The following is a 16292-nucleotide window of genomic DNA, read 5'->3' as shown; positions in this document are numbered from 1 at the left end:
ATACGCATGACTCTCGCTACTCTACGGCTAACCAAAGGACTGGGCTATTGGGCATAGACGGTGGCTGCACGCCGGAACTTTAGTCGCGCTTAAAGTTCGCTGCGGAGCTTTAGCCGTGCTGCGCTTTTGAACGTACGTATTAATTTTGAAAATGGGGCCAGTCGTTTGCGCTGACCGGGCAATTATAGTTAGTTATGGCCTGTTGCCGTTAGTTAGTGTTACTTAGTCGCAGACATGCAAATTGAGAGCTAATCGCAACAATCGCTCGATATGTGGCACTCACACGCGATTTGCACGCGGACTGCCTTAAATCAAATTTGATTAAACTTAATCAAAACAATGATGTACCGCAATATTCTCTGTTCGGTTATGTTTCGTTGTCGCTTCCCCCCATCCTCCCCCTTATTTTTTTTTATATACATATAACTATTTGACCTTGAGCAAAAAAGCGCCGGCTATGGCGAACCATAAACTCTCGTGACTTATGTTGCCTCAAATGCTTTGCAGCTGTCGCACTCGGAGCTTTTAAGAACTGAACTTGATCGTACTCTCTGTCTCTCTCTTGCTCTCACTCTCTCGTCAACATTTGCTGTGGCTCTCTTAGCGATCGCGTGCTCAGTACTTGTTCACATTTTTTTTTTTTTTTTTTTTTTTTTTTTTTTTATTTTTTTTTTTTTTTTTTTTTTTTTGCTGTAATTCATTTAAATCAATTGAAAATTTGCGTCTATTTCTGGCTCATTTGCACTTTGTTGAATTCAAAATGATTTTGATTAATGGAAATTAAAGCTCTTCATGTACTTTCATGGATTTACACATTTATGGTTGTGTGTGTGTGTTCTTGTTAGCTGATCGTTGCCATCTGTTAACGTTTTACACATTAAAAAATAACAATTTCTTTGCAGACAAATAGCTTTGCGTACAATATTTAATGGATAATTTGGTTGAATCATTTGAACTTTGCACATTTCACGTCAGATGAACTAATAAAATAAACAATAAATTTTATAAGAAACAAACAGAACAACAAAATTGTTTTTCAGTAGAAGCGAATAAGAGAATATACTCATCAAATTATTTCATTTAATTTTCATTTCAGAACTTAAATGGCCCAAGTCTCGTTTTTTATGCTAAAATGTTGAAATAAATAAAGTAATTGTTCATAGGCTAAAAAAAAATATAATATATAAAATAATAAATAATAAAATTAAAAAATATTAAAATAAAATAAGTAAATAATAATAATAATAATAATAATAATAATTTTATTAATAATATATAAAGAAAAATATATATTTTTATTTTTATTTTTAAATTTATGTTTTATTTGCGATCTGTATTATATTAACAATAATAATTTCACGTATAATAATAAATAAACTTAATTCATAGACAGTTAATAATGTTAATCATTAAATGTAAATGTAATGTAATGATATTGTTTGCAGATTTTCAGTCCGGTAAGCTGTAATACCTCAACATCTGGTAGCCTTTCTGCCTGTTCCATCCTCAGAGCTGCAACATGTAAGTTCATACTGGCTTTATCGCGGCCGATAGACTTACTTCATTCTCAAGGCTTAGCTGCTAATGCAGTCCTAAGAGCCAGTGCACTTTATAGGTCTTATACTTGTGCCACCAAGCAAACCTCCGATGCAAATATTCCATCTGTTTTGCTGACTGGAATTGAATCAGCCATAGAATGAATCAGTTGGACACTTCCTGCATATTCAAAAGATACCAAGTTCTTATAGAAAGAGGTTGGATACAAAAGTAAAGAAAATACATTAAAAAAAAAAAAAATTATGAGATTCTGTTTACACTCGAAATAATTTTTTAAGATACAATTGAATATATATATTTTGTACTTAACTTAATCCTTTCATCATCATAAAAGCATTTACTATTTTACCATAATTTGTTTAATCATTTGTTTACTGATCAGAAAATTTCTAGCTATTTTGAGTAGAGTTTCAATTCATTCAAGGAACTGTTTTTACACAGAATTGTTGAATATTAAACCGTTTATTGGAATATTAAATCGTTATTTGGTATTTACTTCCGTCAAAGACTGTCACTCAGAAAAGTATGTACATGGCCACAGTTTGCTTTTATATGTCAATCACATTGATAAAAAGTGTCAGAAATGGTTAAAGCCCAATAACCAAATATTTGCAGCTGAATTGAATAAAATGTGGGTAGAAATTACCGCAAGTCTCTTAAAATATTCATAAGAATTGAGACTTAAATGTCAAATTTCTTCGTAATTAAATGTTGTGCATTTCATACTGAACCACACATCCAGGAGGCCAGATAAGGGGGCGAAGCCGTAAATGCCAGCTGTCACACAGTAAACAGCGTGACAGTTGTTCATAATTTTGACAGGGGGCGGGGGCTGGCAGTTGGGGTCTCCCGGAGGGTCGCAACTTTTTTCGCGCACTCGCTCAATGTTGGACTCATGAATTTTTCAAAATCAAATCAAAAGTCCGGCCCGCCACGCCCCCTTGTGAATAGCAATGGCTAACCCCGACAGCCATAATTTTCAGACAGTTCAACAATCTCGCGTGACTTTTTTCAAGCCATTCCGTGACTCGATTATGGCACACGGGACACATGCGTCTTCCTGTTGCCCCTGCGGGCTGCGACGCCAGACGCCGACGCCAGAGCAGCAATGTGGAGCATGGCTTACGGCTTGCAAGTGTGTCTACGAGTGTTGCTGTGTGCGTGTGAGTGTGGGTGTGTGTGCGAGTATCATCCGCTACGCCCACACGCACACACACGTGACAATAAAACAAAAAGTTGAAAAAAAAAACTATTGTCTGGGATTTTAAAAATTTATAAGCTTTTGACATAGTTAAAGCCTGTTTAACTTGGATGACGAGGCAGCTTAAGCCGAGTGACTTCAATCTCATCGTAATATGAAAATTAAAGTTGTCTATATTATAATTTAGTATATATTAAATATAAATAGTTGCTTTAGCTTAGTCTTCAGTAGTCAAAGCACCTGTTTGCCTAGTTAAAAGCTACAGAGAACACTAAACAGAAATGTAAACAGCAATTAGCTCTATTAGTCAACTCCTATTATCATATGTATATCGCTTTGCCAAAACAATGGGTATACAATAAATATTATTATTATTATTTTCTTTTTTCTCAGTCCTCACAAATTGAGTGAGGTTTGGCTCTAATTTTATGTATATATATGTGTTGTTAAAGTACTATATGTGATTGTACAGTTTCTACACTTAATAAACCAAAATTTAAAAAAAAAAAAAAAAAAAAAAAAATCATATGTATATCAAGCCACGCTCAAATTCGCATTAGCAAAAAGTTTGTCAAAAAGCGCTGCATACTTTCAGGCGGTCGCAGCTATACAGCGAATGGCATTCAATCAGCGCCTAAGAGCGCGCCACGCCCATTGAAATTTTTGGCAATTTGCAAAGCAACTGTAAATAATAATTACAAGGAAATATACATGACACAAATATGTATATGAGCACCATTTTTGGAGGCCGAATGTCGGCCGGCTTAGTGCATGTGTAGCACGTGTAAGTTGTTAATTACAATTAATGCCGGCAGACGGCGCGCCGTCCAGGTAGCAAATGTGGCCCGTGTGTTGAATTTAAGCCAGACAAAACAACTTTTCAAATTGCCACAGAGAGACAACGCAGCACAAACAAATTACAAAATGTTGCTTCGGTAGAGAGGAGAGAGAAAATGAGCCAATAATTAATCATTTTATCGAGTAACAGGACTTTGCTGTATGCTGTGCTTTGGCAGAAAAAAAAGAACGTATATAATACCAATTTTTTAAGAAGAGACTCACTTTTATGAATTTTTATAATTAAAAAAAAAAAAAAAAAAAAAAAACAGTCATGAACAATACAATCGAAAAAAATAATAATAATAAAAGTAATTTTAATAGTTATTGATGGATGATGATAAAAACAAATTTTTTTATTTTTTTATTTTTATTTAATTTAATTATTATTATTATTATTTTTTTTTTTTAATTAATTTTATTATTTCTATTTTTTTTAATATTTTAATTTTATTTATTTATTGTGTATTTATTTATTTATTTATCTATTTATTTGTTTATATAGTATGCCTAATAAGACATACAGGGTACTCCGAAAACCCCTTTGTGCTTTGATAGAGCATAGAAATATCGTTAAAATCCAACTGCGTTTAAATGTAAGAAGTGAATATATATTAATGAATGTAAGTAAGAGTGTGTGTGTGTGTGTGAAAAAGGAATATGTAAGCTTTGGCCTGTCAACAGCTAAAGTGTGTATTCAGTGTGTATGTGTGTGTGTGTGTAGGTGTCTGAAAATGTTAGGAATTTTTAATAAAATAATGCGCTGCATAGTTTACGCTTGGGTTTTTCCAATTGATTGGACTGAAGCGACTGAAGAGTCATATGTGTATGTACGTTTCGCTCAGCAAATAAAAAATTCAAACTGCAAAACATAATTATATATATATATATATTCGATTTATTCGTATACGACGCATTAATGTGATATTAAAAAATATAATAAAGTAATAAAGTCTAAACAATCTAGATGCATAAATAATTACTTATATACACAAATTTAAAGCTTAAACATTGATTATTTGTTTCTATTTGGTTAAATGGACTTGTGTTTACACTAAAATGCCATTCGATAATAACTCAATCGGAATATAAATAGCCAAAAGGACTTTATAAAAAATATGCTCATATTTACAAACACACACGCATGAATGTATCTCTGAGTGTGTGCGTGTGCTAGTGTGTGAGTGTGTATAAAAATATGTATATATATAAATTTACATTTGCTGCCAAAGCAAACAGTTTTGCTGTGCATTTAGGGCCAAGCCGAGGGCCATGACTTAAAGCTACATACGTAAATATTAGGTTGGTGTGGAGCGGAGAGTGGAGAGTGGAGAGCGGGCTGGATGGGGGCGATGTTTGGTCTCTAGTACAATAGTTGCTTGTCGGCGTACATGCTGTCCCAGAGCCAGAGCTTGTCGGCCTCAGGTAAGTCAATCACGTGCACATCTTTTGAAATATTCAGGCACTTGAAGACCGCATCCTGCCGGGATATGGGCAGCCAGACCTCTGGCTGTACGCTAGTCGTGTTGCCGTCCGGCTCCTCCTGCGGATAGAGCGCAATGCTGGGCTTGCCGGTCGCCGCGAAGTGCACCAGCATGGACACCAGACGCTTTATCGTCCTGAACTCGTCCGAGTGCGTCTTTAGCTTTTTGGCGGCCGCATTGTAGAACAAATAGGATAAATCATCGGCATGGCACGTGCCGCGCACCTTGCGGCCGCAGGTAATAATTCGCATTATGTTGAAGTGCTCCGAGTCAAAATCGAATCGATACAGAAATGTGGGCGCTTGCGGCGCGTGCCGTCTGCGCGACAGCAGGGTGCGATGGATGCCGTGCCAGAAATATTTATACGAGCAGAGCTGTAATAAATTCAGTGCATGGATTAAAGCCAGACATCTTAATACTTCAGTATGGGTAAATATATATATATATAGAGAGAGAGAGGGAGATTGGAGGTGAGCTGTATATATTCCTACCTGTTCTATGCACAGTATCTATCAAAGAGCAGTAAAATGAATTTATAAATTCATGTTTATACGTATCTATGCTTTAATGTTGTGATTTATTGTATTTATTATTTATATTTATATATTTTTACTGCTCTTTGATAGCTACTGCGCATACAACAGGTAGGACAGGTGGAAATATATACAGCTTAATTCTCGTCATTTATTTTGTATGCTTGGCTGCCGCACTCAAGTTGATTTATATTTAAATATCATCAAGTCACTCTTCTAGTTCTATTTCTTTTGAACCAATTGCAATATACAAATATTGGGCTATGAAACGTGTCCAACATGTTTAAGCATTAACATGAAATTTACGACCAGCCCCAATGTGAAAGCGATTGAGTCTGGGGACATGCGATTAACACTTGTGTCCTTTGCTTCAATCACACGCCATGGGAGCAATTGGCAATTTAGATTAATTGTTTATGAGAAAATAAATGTTCACCTGTTCCTATAACAGGAAACGGACATTCAAACAATTCTCTAGCTCTTAAATCTTCAGAGATCGACGCGTTCATATATAAGGACGGACGGACAGGCGAACAGACAAGCTGACTGCGGGACAGGTCGCCTTGATCAAGAATGTTTATACTTTATGGGGTCTGTCACGCCTCCTCCTGTTATATAGTTTTGTGAAATATATTATACCATGATTTCCCATTTTCAATATGTTCAAAAGGCATCGCCCTTACCAACAGATCAGCTAAAGTGGAAATAGCTCACTCATCGATATATACCTGAAGCATAGATGATTCCTCAAACCGCTCTCAATGTTACGAGACTCAGAGAAAGACAGCAGCTCAGCATAAAGACTTACTTATATTTAAATTATCAGACTCATCTGCTCATCTGTGTGAGGCATTGATGGCACAAGCTCACTCATCTGAGTTTAGCATAGCTGACACATCCGCATTGACTTTTATATCTTAATCATCTGAATACAGCACTCATCTTAATTTTGCGTCAGTGGCTATCGTTCCACCATCTAGTTCTTTGAGCCACTCTGAGTATTCCTCATCAAAGGCAAACATACTCAAAAGAAGAGAGTGACCCAGAATAAATTATTGTCCCTCATTATTATATCTCAATCAGCTGTGTATAGCATAGGTCTATGTAGCTCATTCACATCACACACTCTGTATCATACACGACTGTATATCAACATTCGGGTTCATTGAGCTGCGCTGAGTATCCCCAGTATCGGAAATGTTCATTTTATGGGATAACCTCTTCATAAAGAGCTACAGACTTGAGTATAGTAGAACTTGGAATATATCTTTAATAAGACTACTCTTATGTGGCCAACTCTATTCTACTATGCCGCAAATTCCATTTATACGGCATCCCAATTTATTTATAACTTGGTAAACAAATCAGCGAAAGAGCACAAGCTATTCCATAACAATCAAGTAACTTTTTTTTCCAACTGTATCACATCTACCAATCTATATTTCACCTTCGCCTTTTACATTTCTTCCACCGATTTCCTATTGATCTTTAGCCATTTATGTCTATACTCTCCTACTATATATATATTATCTAGATATAGATCTAGATCTACTATATATTAATATATTTTCTAGATCTACTTACATCACAGTATTGTAGTATTGTCTTTGGGCTGGGCTCGTTGTCTCCAAAGTACGAGGACTTCAGCTTCCTGCCAAAGGCTCGTCGCTGGTCCGCATCGAGGCCGGCATCCTCGGGCGTGAGGAACTCGCAGTCGCCCAGCTCGCAGAGCAGATCGGGCCACTTGCGCACCTCGGGAAAGACGAGCAGCCCCTCGAAGGAGTTGCCGCCCACGACCAGGGGTATGTCGTTGCCCCAGCAGTTGCGCATCATCTCCAGCGGGTGCTTTGGTATCACACAGTGCTTGGACTCGTACGGCTCGACGGTGGGTGCAAAGCAGAACATGACCTTGCGCTGATGCCGCTCCTCCATGGTGACAATGTGCTCGGCCATGCGCAACATGCTGCTCGCCTTGCACTGTTGCAGATGCTTGAATATCTCCCGGTCGATCGGCTCGCCCGTATAGCCCGTGGCCTTGGCCAGGCGGTACGCCCAGTCGTTCTTGGGCGTGACGGCCCAGGGCGACAGAGCCGAGCCGGACATCATCACAGCCTTGTGAAAGAGATTCCGTGTCTGCTCCGTGAGCATCATGTAGTGCGTGGAGGCGCCTCCTGCGCTCTCGCCAAAGACGGTTATGTTATTCGGATCGCCGCCAAAGAATTGACAATTTCGTTTGACCCAGCGCAGGGCGAGCACCTGATCCTTGAGGCCCGCATTGCCGGGCACATCCAGCTCGGGGTCGTCTAGCGTGAGAAAGCCCAGTACGCCCAGGCGATATGTAACGGTCACCAGCACCACGTGCTCCATCATGATGTAGTCAGGACTGTAGAGATCTCGCGAGGCTTCGCCCATCTGGAAGCCTCCGCCATAGATCCAGACGAGCACGGGCAGCGGCTTTTGCGGCTTCAGCTGTAAAAGAATAAATGCCAATGAAATCTAGCTTCACCTTGAAGTAAACTATTCATTAGACCCACCTCCCTGGTATACACGTTCAGGTACAGGCAGTCCTCGCTGCCCTGCACCTGCTTCAGCACCAGATTCACCTGGCAGGGCTTTGTGCGTACGCGCGTGCACCGCCTCACCTCCGTCCAGGCATCCGGCTCGACGGGCGCCTTAAAGCGCAAATCCCCCACCGGGGGCTTGGCAAAGGGTATGCCCTCAAAGCTGTAGTAGTGCGGGCCGTACACCGAGCGCCACTTCACGCCCTTCACCCGGCCATAGACCGTGTCCGCAACGACCTTATCGTTGCTGCGCAAATGTTGTTGCTTTGTCTTAAACTTGACATAGCTAGAAGCAAGAGATAAACAAAGGTGAGCATCATTAATGCAATTCTCATCCGACAGGTGAGTGCACTTCCAGCCAATCAAACTGACCAAGTGTTTGAAAAAACATTCGCCTGCTTTGTTTGTAAACATTCAATAGACACTTTACGCGGGCCTCCATAGCCCGCAGTAGCCAAACCACATGAACAAATTCAAATGATTTCATCAGCGGGTGGCATACAAATGGGACTTAGAATAACTAAACAATATTATAATAATTTACTTTATATCTTATATATACTATATATCGATGTGAGTTGCTTCATCTATTATTATAATAATTTACTCTATATCTTAAATATATTAATCTAATCTAATCTAATCTTAATCTACAGCCCTAGGTTAGTTACATACATATGTACTTAATATATAGAATAAATATATTTAAATAAAACAGATGAATATAATTCAATATACATATAATTCAAAACAGATTATATTTTATCAATTTTATTTAAAGACATTGTCAAAATATAATTTTTAATAAATTTAAAAAAAATTCATAGGTACTTCACATATAGGAATAAATATGTTTAAATAAAACAGATGCTTAATATAATTCAATATATAATTCAAAACAGATTGTATTTTATCAATTTAAGTAAATAATAATAATAATAATAATAATAATAATAATAATAATAATAATAATAATAATAATAATAATAATAATAATAATAATAATAATAATAATAATAATAATAATAATAATAATAATAATAATAATAATAATAATAATAATAATAATAATTTAAAGACATTGTCGAAATATAATTTTTAATAAATTAAAAAAATACTACAAAAAATCCTCTTTACTTGCAATTAAAAATAAATATTTAATGAAAAACAATTCCATGCTTCATACAATTTGTCTTGAATATTAAATAATATTAAACCTGATTAACTTTATGGAAGACAAACAGATATTTTTGAATATAAAAATTTATTATTATTATCTACCTTTTCTCTTAAAATACTTTTAAAGAAAATTCTAAAATTAACCTTAATATTTATTAATTTAATTCCTATCTTAAAATACTATTTAGACTTCCACTAATTATTTTCCTTTAAAATTAATTCTTTTAAATATTTAAATTTACATTTAACTAATAACAAATAATTGCATTCATAAATTAGTTCATTTATCATTAATTAGACAAACTTAAATAATTTACTAGACCTTTATAAAACTATGAAAGATCTCATTTTCTAATTTTGTAAATTAAATAAAGGAATTTTCAATAATTTCGAAATAAATTGTTTTTAATTATTAATGAGTTTGCTCTTAATTCCTTTCCCTCTTCGCTCTGTCCCACTCTCAGTGCAATTTTGTTGATATTTAATGAACAAAGCAAAAATTTAGCGTCTTATCAATGCTATCAAACACAACCTTAAATTCTAATCAAAATAAAACCAATTATCAAATCTACTGAAAATAACAAATTCACTGCAAAGCAAGTAAAACACCGTCTAACGCTTTACTTGTTGTCGTTGTTGTTGTTTTAGAACAGGGTATTACGCGTACGTGAACGCCAGAGAGCGAGCGCCCCCATTAAGTATTTCAAGTGCGTTTCCATTTAGAAAACGTGCCAACCAAACGATGCGTGAGTCGAGCCACAGCAGGCCGCGGCGCCTCGATAGAGATTTTCAGATATGGAAATATTAAAAAAATTTGCTGCTCACACAAATCACTCGTAAGCAACAAATTAATTAGCAGCCGGCGAAGTTTATCATCTTCTTCTACTATTTTTACAGAGCAGAGTGCAACCTTGAGGGTATTTTCATAATTCAAGCACTCTTCTTAGCACTTTGTGTGAATTGTACAACACTTATACAGTGCGCGCTAATTGCAAGCATTAATTCTAGAATTTCACCAGGCTCAAGGTCAGCGTAGGCTACATAAACGAGCTCACAGCTATAAACTAACCTGCGCTAGACTATAGAACTGGTTATTCCAAGCTGAGCAACATATAGCCCCGATACATGTATGCCTGTTATATATATGTAAATATATATATTCATATAACTTTTATTTTTATGACCGTCTGAAATGAAAACAATCATGCGGCAGACGCAATATCCCATAGCCGGGCCGCATCTGCTTCTGGGTCTGCTGGCGATTTGCATGCCGATTGAAATTGAAATCACAAAGCAACGACGCTCGCAGAAATCTCTGACATTGACTTTGCATACGAAACTAACCACATAAATTATTTACAGTGTGCTAATCAGACGTGCATACAACATATCTAAAATAGATATACCCGAGCAGCAGCAGCGGAAGTCTTTATGTCAACAGCATTAGTTGGTTGCTGTCTGAGCGTTTGGCAGGTGCGAAATGTCTGTGATTATTAACGCAAATTTAGAGTTTCAAATGATGAATACCCTTGTAATAAAGTTAATTTATATATACATATGAAAATATGAACAACCTCAACAACCTCGTCTGCTGCCATCTAAACAAGCTTAACGACCATCGCTGAGAATTAGCAAATTCCTTGTCAATTAGCTGGCAATGCGTTAGCTTTTTAGAAAATGCATGCCTCAATTAAAATAAGTGTGCCATAACTCAAACGAAGCAAACATAGTGGAAGAGATCCGAAATCAATCAATATTTCAATTCATCATTTCGACTGCAGCGCACTGCAGGTCAACGACATTTTGGCCCAGCACATTTTATTTTGGCTGCCAAAAATGTGGCTGAACAAATTTGTAGCCATTTATCAAATTCGTGCAGCGATGTGTAAAGTAATGCAAATGCAAAGTCTGAAATCGCTTGCAATTTTAGCAGCCATTGATGGATTTCATTTCGCCAAAGAACGATTCCAGACACAATACGCTCCACTATAATATTCAATTTATTATTTTTATTTTTATTAATGGATGTGTGATTCCGTTTTATTGCGATAGAAACAGGTCGACAGCAAGAGAAAATAATTAACAAATAAAATATACAATATAAACCTATCAAAATTTTGGTTAAGCTGCGAATTTTGCTGTTCAAATCGAAAATCAAAATTTAGCTTGAATTTGCCACTGCAGTCACTTAGCTTCCTATAATATTTCAAGTAAAGACGCTGCAGTCGGGCATTACCGAAGACAGAATACTCATTCACTGCCCAAACGCCCCCATTTGGTATTTATGTATTATTTCAATACCAATAGAGTATGTCAACCGTATTTTAGTTGTTTTTACCTCTAAGACTATAGAAAATAAAGTTTTTCCCGGTTTGCCACGCCCATAATGGGCTGTCAGTCCGAGTAAGTTTTTCAACTCTCTAGCATTTTAACTAGCATGGTTTCAGAGATACCGGAAAATGCATGTTCGATTTGTCATGCCCATAATGGCTCAAGAAAATCTTGACAATCTTACAAATCTTGAGTATATAACTCAACGGCATAAATGAGTAAATGCTACAAATTTCAAATCTCCAAGTTCAATTGCGGCAAAATGCTTTGCATTCAGACAGACAGATGGACGGCCAAAGGGACGGACAAATGGATGGATAGAAGGACACACAGCAGGATGGACATTACATAACACCAATATGCCCATTTCTCTTTCGTGAATGTGTACAACTTTTAGTTCACTTGCATTTAAAGCCAAAATATTGAGTAAACTTTATTACGATTCAGATAAAATTTCTAAGTTTCATGAAAAGCTATTTCCCTATATTAATAATGAATATTAAGAGTGTTTCATTAATGACTCGACTCGAATTATTTTACTTGCATTTATTATTCAAATTGCTTGACTAATTAATTATTTATACAACAAACACAGGCCTGCACAGAAAATGTTCAGCTTTAAGCAAGCCAATTAAATAAATGTATTACTAAAACGAATACAATTCAATTTAATGGCACTGAGACTAGGTGTAAAAATTAGTTCTGCTGTTCGCAGCTGTTGTTTTTTTTTACTATACGAATACCTGGAATAATTACCCAAGCGTTAATTCTCAATTATTTCCTAAGCGTCGCTACCATCTGAAATTGTATTCAAGTCTTGCGAAATAAAAAACTCGACGGAGCCCCGGCCAAAACTCCGCCAAAGACTCGTTTTTTGTTGTTGCTTTTTTTTTTTTATGCATCTACGCAAACAGTTTGTTGACATTTCGAGCTGCTGACACAGTTTGGCGAGTCGGCAGAATTTTTACAAAAATAACGCTAAGCTAACCCTGACATTTTGAAGAAGTAAGCCAAACGTGTGCATAGCAAATTTTCGCTTTGATCTTGACTTTGGCCAGTTAGTCAGAAGGTATTCAACTGCTGTTCGATTCCACATAAATTGGCTTAAGGCAGCGTTGATAATAGAATGGGCCGTGTCACTTGATAAGCTAACTAAACTTTGATTTATGTAGCGAAGTGTTCAAGCAAAACTTACTCGGCCACAGTGACTGCGCCCTTATCAACCGATTTCGCATTGCTATACATATTCTATAATAGTAACATTAAATTAGGCAGACAGCTGATAAAAACTACGTACAAGAAACATTGGTAAACCTTTTCAAATTACGTTTACTCATTCTGACTGGTCACTGGGAACAAAGTTCACTGTAGTACAGTCAGACTAGACATAGTGACGATCTTATCGGTCGCTCGCTCCGGCTCAAGATCAGCCGGATCATCAAGGTGAAACGTAAGTGCAGACAATGCGGATGCAGATTTATATAGAAAGACCTCCAGCTGTATGTATATGAACCGGATTCACAGTGCTCGATGAGTCCAGCCTCTGTGGCAGCTCTGCGATTGCTACGGCTGCTACGGTAGGCTAACTGATGATAAGCTCAATATTCCAAGCTCTGACGCAGTAATCTCATACAAATTTATATTTATAGTTATTTTTATTTTTATTTTTAATTTTTTTTTTTTTTTTTTTTTTTACTGATGGGCGATAAGCCGTACTCATGCGAGTGAGAAAGGTTCAACCGGCACTTGAACTATTCGATAGATTCCTATTAGGCCAATCAGACGGCAATTTTCATTTGCGAATCGATTGCAAATGTCACAGGGCACGAATGTTTCTATTATATAATAAGTGTGCAATAATCAAGACTAATGTCGTAAAGACTAATGAATGTGACCTAGATTAGTTGTAATATTTTCTGGGTATGACTAAATTATTATTTTCTATTATATGACTAAATACAATTGAAATTATTTTATAATTAAGCTACGATAAAATTCTTATCTATAAATATACACAGCAAATTGAAGTCACCTTTGCAAATCGCCTATTTAATTTATTTATTATAAAAAAAAAAAAAAAAAAAAAAAAAAAAACGAAAAAAAAATTGAACCAAATTGAAAGAAGTCGGAATTTTCTTAATGATCGAATATACAAAATTATAATTATTTTTAGTAACTAAAATTGTGAATTTAAATATAAATGTAAAAATGTTTTAATATTAAACATCTAAATATATTTAAATTTATATACTAAATATTTATTATTTTATTAATAAATACAAAAAACTCTTAAAATTCTTAACTTAATACTTTTAATTTGAAATATTAGTAGACAACTTTTGTATTATGAAAATTCGAATATTATGATATTTTTAATAAGTTTAACCCATTAATAAAATGGTTTTTTTTTTTTTTTTAACAAAAATATACATTTTTTTAACTTGATTTACTTTTGATCAAAATATCTGTAGAGAGATATTTTATTTCTATTTAAAATGTATAAATGAGTTTTGGAAAACCAATTAACTTATAAGAAATAATATTTTATCACTTTAAAAAATTAACCAAATATTTTATTACCAATATTTTAATACATATATATTTTTAATTTATATATTTGAAATTTAAATATTTACAGATAAATTTTGTAATTTTATGATATGTACATAACATCAAAAAATAAATAAAATCAAAAACAATTTATTTATAATACATAAATTAAAGATGTGTTCATTTGAATTGAAATATTTGTAGCTAGCGTTAGAATAGTGTTATGTAAATAACATGTATTTGTAAATATAAATTTAATATTATTTACCGAAGCTTTACTTGAAAATGTATGCATTTCATGTCATATATAAATATTTGTATTCACTTACTTCAATGCAATGCGCATCTGATCGGCGATGGCAATATCGAATGACATGTTCTCTTGTGGCTTTGCAGCAGCTCGCCAATGCAGCGCAATTTGATTCCTTGCCTCTGGGCAATTAGACACACTCACACACACACACACACGCACGCGCGCACACACAAACAGGAAAAACAATTCTAAATCACAATAGATATCAGCGTGACAGGTCAAATTGTTTTAAGTGGCAAATGGCAAATTGCAAGCGGCAAGTGGCATAGAAAAAATATGAAACGCCTACGCGGCGTATGCGTAACGTGGCCTTTTTGCAGGCTTTCGTCTTGGTTTGAAATGCCCGATTGATTTGTCGTTTCACTTATTTTCTTTACAAAGGCTTTCGAATTTGCTACTTGATTGAAATTTGCACTCGTTCGGATTTTGTCGTTTCTCGCTTAATTAGCTGTGCTGCTGCGCCTCATTGATTGAGATTGATTGAACGCCGGCTTTGGGGCCTCGGGCTTGACTTGCGTTATACTCAGGGGCTGCGCGTCTACTGAAGCATTTGAAGTAGGCGCTGTTTAAGTTTAGTGGTCGAGCGCTCGACGCTGACGCTCGACGCTCGACGCTCGAATGCTCGAGCGCTCGGACGTATGTACGTAGCGCACGCACACACACAGAGAACCGCAATTTTTACACTCATTTAGTCTGGCCGGTCGTACGAGTGATATTCTCAATGTGTATGCTTGTGTGCGAGTGTGACTGGGTGTGAGTGTGAGTGTGCGCTGCCTGGTTTCGCACTCAAATGCCCATGGCATTGTCTGCTCGAGTGAGTTCGCTTGCTGTCTCTGCTGGACGCCGTTGTTTTGTTTAAACGTTATCGTTCTTGTTGTTGCCTTTTGTTTATGGTTTATAGCATGTGCACACACATACACACATACGTACACACAATAAAACACACACAAGCACGAGCACACAAAATAGTTTTCACTGCAGTTGCCTTTTTGTTGTTGATTTGTTTGAGTTTTGGTTTTAAAGTTATTTTATTTTGTTTATGCACATATTTCACTGTGTTTGCACTTTATATATTGTCGCACGGGGCGTATGTGCAACAATTTGTAGTACATTGTTTTCGGAGCGGAAGCCATGTTAATCAACAGTTTGCGACAAGTTTAGAGCTCAAAATGTGTGCCAAAATAATATGCACACATATGTATGTATTTATGTATGTATGTCTGTATATATTAACTATATTTATTTTTGTCAAACTGATGCGAGTGACATTCCGTTCGGGTAAGCCTCACATTATATTTATAAACTCTAATGTGGCCAGTGCGCTCGCATAGAAACTCGTTTGAGTCCTGCCTCACTAATTTTAGCATAGTTTTCAAGCCCTCAACAAAGTAAAGAGCAGACTATCCGCCACGATTAGGCTCACAGCAGTGCAAAGCAGTTTCTCTCGCTCCCATTGAGTGATTTCCAAGTAACAAGTGCTCAATTTATTCATTTTGCACTCGATTGGAAACTGTTGCATGTGCTGCTCATTGTATTAGGATATTAGGGCTCAGGCGCATCATTAGCGCAGGCAATTAGTGTTATTAAAGCAGTCCACTCGTTTCAATTAGCTCGCCACTGAACGTCAGCTGAGGTGCATATAATTAATTTAATAAACTGCCCATCAAGGAATATAGATTTAATATTCAATCTACGATTACTGGCGCATGAGAGGGAATGCAGGTAATGTAGTATACGTATGCATAT

The 16292-nt window shown here is 36.0% G+C and overlaps 1 protein-coding gene across 1 annotated transcript; it reads right to left on the bottom strand.

The window, feature by feature from the left end:
• Positions 1 to 4470: 4470 nt before the first annotated feature.
• On the bottom strand, positions 4471 to 15102 carry LOC6572610 (esterase B1). The gene is made up of 4 exons (XM_001998680.4): positions 14563 to 15102; positions 8147 to 8459; positions 7197 to 8081; positions 4471 to 5453 (listed from the first exon to the last, which is right to left on the bottom strand). Exons 1-4 carry the CDS (start codon positions 14607 to 14609, stop codon positions 4959 to 4961), a joined length of 1740 nt encoding a protein of 579 aa, XP_001998716.1. The 5' UTR covers positions 14610 to 15102; the 3' UTR covers positions 4471 to 4958.
• Positions 15103 to 16292: the final 1190 nt, after the last annotated feature.

The sequence above is a fragment of the Drosophila mojavensis genome, unplaced genomic scaffold, assembly GCF_018153725.1.
Source record: "Drosophila mojavensis isolate 15081-1352.22 unplaced genomic scaffold, ASM1815372v1 contig_19, whole genome shotgun sequence".
Taxonomy (NCBI): domain Eukaryota; kingdom Metazoa; phylum Arthropoda; class Insecta; order Diptera; family Drosophilidae; genus Drosophila; species Drosophila mojavensis.
This window is presented reverse-complemented; position numbering and strand designations above follow the sequence as displayed.

Bases quoted from the DNA above. Each gene is read 5' to 3' on its own strand.
- LOC6572610 (XM_001998680.4), bottom strand. From the start codon at position 14,609: ATGTCATTCGATATTGCCATCGCCGATCAGATGCGCATTGCATTGAA. The intron at 8,460-14,562 runs GTAAGTGAATAC...TCTTGCTTCTAG, and splicing joins CAGATGCGCATTGCATTGAA to CTATGTCAAGTTTAAGACAA. The intron at 8,082-8,146 runs GTGGGTCTAATG...ATTCTTTTACAG, and splicing joins TGAACGTGTATACCAGGGAG to CTGAAGCCGCAAAAGCCGCT.